The following is a 6,283-nucleotide window of genomic DNA, read 5'->3' as shown; positions in this document are numbered from 1 at the left end:
TGGGGCTCAACAGGCAAGAATCAATCTTCAGCGAAGTCTTAAGTCCCATGGGGCCCCCGCCACTGCCTCCTGGGCATGGGGAGGTCAGGGCCCTCCTGGCTTTCCTATTGGGCTGATCCATCCACGCACTGCATCATGTGTCACTTGATTAGTAGAACAGGCATGGCCTGGAGATGACATCCTCCACATTAGTCATGCCAGACAGAGAGCAGAGAGGAAACAAGAGGCCAGAGAAGTGATTTTAAAAGGAAAAAGAGCAGCTTCGTTCATCAAAAAATCGAAAGGATGATTTTTAAAAAATAAAACATGGGGCTTTTTTTTTCCCTCTGCAATGCTCAGCCATTTTACTTGAGACATAAAAAAAGTTTTAAGAGTAGTTGTTTTGCTTTTCTTTCTAAACATTCATGAGAACAGATCGGATGGCAGTGCTGTGATGTGGTTTGTGTCTGAGTGGCAATGCGATCAGGGGTCCTTCAGACCACATACTGGTACGGGTCTGCCTTTCCTTGGACTGGCGTGGCAAAGGGGCTTACCCAGCCTAGAGAGAAGGGGTGGCCAAAAACGGCTTTCATGTTCATCCACTTTGTTTTTTTAGCCCATCTTCTCTCTTCCTTTTTCAATTGTTCTATTCCCGTTTCATCTGTGCAGATGGAGTGCACTTAGGTCCCAAACATCACTGACGTGAAAATGAGGAAGAGCAGCACCTCGAAGCACAGCAAGATGAGGAGGATCACCGTGGTAGGTGGTGAGAAAGAGCTGCATTTTGTCCAATCTTCTTCAAAGCAATGCAGGAAGTGGAATCCCACCATGATGAGGGCGTGCAAGGAAATGAGGGCTATGTACATTGTAAACAGGACGAAGTACTTCTGGTTGTTCTCGCCGACACAGTTATTGACCCAGAGACAATGGTGGTCCATCTTGTGAATGCACTGCTTACAAACACTGCAGTGGTGGGCTCGGTCAGGCTTGATGTTGCAGCATTTGGGACTCTTGTACACCACCTGCCCAGGCTTCAACTGCAAACTCTCGATGAACTCTTTAGTGGCATTTCCTTTGGGTACTGCCCCGGGGTCCGTCAGCATGGCCCAGCAGTGGGAAGCCAAGGCCAAGAAGGCCAGCAGGTTGAACACAGTTCTGTTGATGATGCTGTACACGTAGTCTCGAGATGGAATCAGCATGACAAAGAGGACCACAAACTCCGCATAGAGGACCAGAAACCAGTTCACAATGGCACAGGCGATGCCATAGCCGTCACGGATAAACCACATGGTTCCCGCAGGACCAGGGTAGGGAGGTGGGACAAACTTTTCTGGCTGAAGGTATTCTGGTTTCCGCTCAATGTCTCGGAAGTGGTGGGTGGGGATAAGCTTCATAAGTTATTCTGTCCATACTGGCATCATAAAGCCTGAGGCAGTTCCCCAGTCCCAGATCCGGAGGCGCTCCCGCCTCTGCCGCCGTCGCTCTTCCTGCAGTCCCCGACTCGGGACCCGGCCTCGTGCTGCAGCGATGGCTCCCCGAAATAAGCCGCCACGGCTCTCTGGACTCGGCCAGACACTGGGCGGCTCGCAGGAGAAGCCCATGGAGCTCCTGGCGATGGAGGCTGCCGCGGCTGCTCATAGTCACTCTTTAAAAAAACTTTATAAAGAAGCTACTGACAACTTTCAAAACAGAATCTATATTTAGATTCACTATTTTCCTACAGTTTTGTTGAGTATATGTCAGAGATGAGTGAAAGGTATTTATTTGAGCTAAAAATGTGTTTTTATCTCAGTAGGTCCATCCGAAGATCTACATCAGCTGGCCTTACTCAAGGAGAGATGAGAAGGGCTCAGGTGCATATTTCCAGAAGGTTAATACAACAGAAATGGGGTCTTTAAAAAGTCTATTCTTACAAGGAGTGGTGACACACATCTATCATCCAGCTATATGGGAGGCTGACATGTGGTTGGCAAGTTTGAAGTCAGTGTGCGTGGTGTAGTGAGACCCTGCTACAAAATACATATATTTATTTCAAAAGATTATCCTCATGCAAAATCAAGTAAGGATTCAATGTCTTACTGTGCGCTGCCTTCTTTTTACAGATGGAACAATTATAACATAGCTTCCAGTGGCACTTCTGAATTAGAAGACCATTGCATAGTTGGGAATGGTAGTCCAAATCTGTAATTGCAGTTCTGAGGTGTCTGAGGCAGGAGGATGGAGATGTAAAGCCTAGCCTGGGTTGCATAAAAAGACCCTACTTCAGAAAAAAGAAAAGTAAAAGAAACACATTGTATGGAAGTGAGAATAATCTCTGTTCATGGGAAGCTCTTCCATTTTAGTGACTTTGTGTTGGGTTTTAAGATCAGTTCACATTAGGTGCATAGAGCACTTGGGGAAATGGACCTCATGGCTCATTTACATTCAAAAACCAAGTTGACCTGCATAAGGGTTCAGAGGGGATCAGTGCATCACTTGGTGATGTCAGGACAGTACAGATGCGTGAGGAAGCCAGAGAGGAAGGAAGGAGAGGAGAGTGTGGTAAAGGAGCCTCAAATGCCCCCAGGCACAATGAGTTGGTAAAACTACTTGACAGCTATTCAGTTTGTCCCTGAATCCTGATGATTATTATAATATCACTATTCACTCCTTACACCTGTTATTATATGAGGAAATCAGATACTTGTGTATAGACCACACTTCTTTGGTGGAGGAAGTGTTAATGAATCACATTCTCTTATTTCTGCTGTTTTTGTAGATAAATTCCACAGGTTTACAGTATGGATTAGTCATGCCTTCTGAAAAGACACACATTGTACAGATTACAAACCCAAAAAAATGTATATCTCTTTTCTCTTCCATACATAGCACTAGACAATATAACAACATAATCACCTTGAAATTGTTTGAAAGTTAAGGGGAAAGTGCACAAAAATCCCAAACAAATAAAAGTAATCATAGGTGTTGGGTATAGAATGAGAACACAGAGCACATCAGCTAATCTTGTTTCTGTCTGGAGAGCTCCCCAGCTACACTGGGATAGAGCACACATGCAACTGCATTTTTTAAGGCTTCAAATAAGTTTTATTTCTGTTCTCTTTTTTATCAATGCAAATCTTTTAAAAATGTGAAAAAAAGAAATGATTTCAATGACTTCATTTTCCATGGGCTTTATTTTCTTTCTCATTTAAAGATAAGATACAAACATGAGATTCTGACACTTTAAAAGACTTTTATGATCCCGTATAGGTGAGCATTTTTATGAAGGAGTTAAATTTTATCAAATTAAAGTAAATGTATTGACTTTGAAAGGAAGAATCTTTACTAAGACTATAGTGAGTCTCCAGGATATTGAGCTAACAGACTGCCTGTACAGGTCTGAGCAGAGATACTTTTGGTGTTTAAAGTGTCTCTGCCCCCATGTCCTTTCCAATCTCTATTGCATGACTGTGACCACCAGGCAGGATTCTCTGTGCTGCATTCCTTCCCTGTAGTAGGGATATAGTGACCTTTCTTCACTGCTCTCATGACATATGGAGCTGTCATAACAGCTACTATATGTGCACTAATCACATGACATGTGTGGCCTTTCTCATTAGTGCACACACTTATTAGTGTGCAGCCAAAGAGTATGCTTTTGAGTCCACAGTGAGTACTTAGTAAGCTCTCAGTTCACATAAATTACAGCAATGCATGGATGGATTGCTGTAACTCAGTTTCTCCAGTTGAAGGACATATAGCCCCATTTGGAGAAACAATAGAATTTTAGTGTAGTAGGGACAAAAAAGACAATTTGTTTTTCAAAGAGTGAAAACAATAAGCATGGATGAGGTATTTTGTTTCTGTGTAAATGACTTTTAAAGCAGAGGAATTAGCATGATGTTCAAAATGAATTTTGCCATTATTCAGTTTTACACATATTCCTTAAAACAGAAAGTTGTAACAGTGAAGCAGATTCCACGCAATCAATATAGCAGTGTTCAAAATAGGGGCTATTTGTCATTCTGTTATCACATATCTTCTCTATTTTCTGTATTTGTTTTATTTTCAGATAAATATTAAATTTAAAATCTCATGTCACATTATGAAAGTTATAGGTTTGAATGGTTTAACATTTTCAAATCCCTAATGAGCACCTTTCCTTCTGATTGTCTAGGCTGCTTGTCAGAGTTTACCATTCTCCTCCCAGCTGAAAGGGTAGAAGAAAGGGTGGCACATGTGGTGTCTCCTGAATCTTATTCTACTGAACTGTCACTTGCCTAATGTCATAGAGGGAACAAGACAATGAATAAAACAGTTTCTTCCATTAAGATTTTTAAAGTTATCTTTACTGAGGAGTGATTTTCACAGAATTAAGTCAACTCATTTTCAGGAAGACATAACCAATGTTTTCTGTGTTCCTACCAACACAAATCATGGTCACTGATCTGATCACCACACATTATGTATAGGTATTGACACATCACATTTCTCCATAAACTCACTATCAATTAAAAATTTTAAAAATTAAAAAAACACATCACACAGAAAGTACATTCATGCCTATTTACAGTCAATGCCCCTGCACATCTGGCTCCAGCAAATTATCAGTGTACTTTCTGTCATTACAACTTAGGCTTTGAAGAATTTTGTACAAAATGAAATCATCATTTCTGTTTGGCATTTTCACTCTGAGTGTTTTGTGATCCATCTAAGATGTTGTGAGAATTGGTAATTCATTGCTTAATTTCTAGAAGAATATTGCATTGATTCTGTTGTTTGGTTATTCCACAGTGTGCACACACACAAATCTGTTGAAGCACTAGCATTATTTCCAGTTGTTAGCTTGAAAAGAACTGCTTAAAGGTGCATGTGTGACTATTTCCATGGACCTGTTTTTACTTTCTGTGGGTAAATATTCAAGTGTAAACTGCTAAAATTTGTGTTTTACTCATAAGCAAAAACTCAACTGCTTTTCAAAGCTGTATCAATTTTAGATGACCATCAGCAACTTACTAGAATATCAGTTGCTGTTTAGCCTAATTCTTCAATTTTTTCCATTTTAGACTTCAAAATCATAAAAAGTTCCATGTTTTCTTCTTGAAAAGCTATAGGTTCAGAGTTAAGTGAAGTAATCAATGAAGATATTTTTATTCCTTTATTGATTTAATGTCCCCTAGCACTATTTGTTAAAAAGACTCTTCATCCATTTCCCCAATGATGACCTTTGTGAAGACATCATTATCTATTAATACCTGCGATGTATTCCAAAAACCCTATGGTTGTTGAAGTTTAGTTCTCAGTGAGGTTCAATTTGGAGGTGTGGATTCTTTAACAAGTGAGCATAGTGACAATAGGGTAAGTGATTGGAGGCATTCCCTTGATATGTATTGCAGGACTCCAGTCTCTTCTCTTTGGCTTCCCAGCCATAAGGTGAGCAAATTTGGTCTACCATGTGCTCAGTCATGATTTGTTGCTTCACTACAGTACCAAAACCAATGGGCTAATCATTCATGAACTAAAACCTCTGAAACTGTGAGCCAAAATAAAGTTTCTCTATTTATAAGTCAATTATCTCAGGCATTTTATTATACTAATGGAAAGTGACTAACAGAACATGTTTGTGAAAAAGAAAGTCAGAAGAGTATGATGCATGTCCTTTTAATGCTGAAAGAAGGTATTGCCATGTCCCAAGAGTTTGTTTATTATACATTTTTTCCATATAAATTTAAGGATCCATTAAGTTTCTACAAAAATAGCATCTAATGGGATTTCATTTGAGATTTCTTTAATTGCATAGATGAATAAAGGAAAATTGACATTTCAAAATATTGAAGAAAATGTTAAGACTTAACAAAAATGATAAACTTGCTTTTAAACTTTTCTTTTATGTTGTCTGTTTTTCAGTGTGAAGACTTTACTCATTTTAGTTATTTTTTCCATAAAAATGTTTCTTTTGATGCTACTTTAAGTGGAGTTTTCAAATTTCACATCCAATTTTTAGTGTAAAATACACTTAATATCTGCAATACTTCCCCATTCATTCTGTGACTATACTAGATTCCATGAGTGTCTCTAGCATATTTCTCAAGATTTCCTACAAATGCAATCCTAATATATAAAAATAAAAGCACTTTTGCTTCTTTCTTTCCCATTTCTATAATTATATTAATTTTCTTGACTTACTCCACAGAATGAGCTTCAGACTTAGTTTTGAAAAGAATTAGAGTAAGCATCCTTGCTTTGCTCTTAATATCAGTGGGACAGGGCTCAGAATTATATTATCAACTTTATTTTTCTTATTTTTAAAATATTGAATTCTGTT

General features: G+C 39.1%; 1 protein-coding gene across 1 annotated transcript; it reads right to left on the bottom strand.

Moving 5' to 3' along the window:
- Nucleotides 1-214: 214 nt before the first annotated feature.
- On the bottom strand, nt 215-1,426 carry LOC109701917 (palmitoyltransferase ZDHHC3-like). The gene has a single exon (XM_020187358.2). The coding sequence runs from the start codon at nt 1,371-1,373 to the stop codon at nt 660-662; it is 714 nt and encodes a 237-aa protein (XP_020042947.2). The 5' UTR covers nt 1,374-1,426; the 3' UTR covers nt 215-659.
- Between the last annotated feature and the right edge of the window lie 4,857 nt (nt 1,427-6,283).

The sequence above is a fragment of the Castor canadensis genome, chromosome 3 (genome assembly GCF_047511655.1).
Source record: "Castor canadensis chromosome 3, mCasCan1.hap1v2, whole genome shotgun sequence".
NCBI lineage: Eukaryota > Metazoa > Chordata > Mammalia > Rodentia > Castoridae > Castor > Castor canadensis.
The sequence above is the reverse complement of the archived record's forward strand: the minus strand, read 5'-3'. Positions and strand labels throughout refer to the sequence as shown.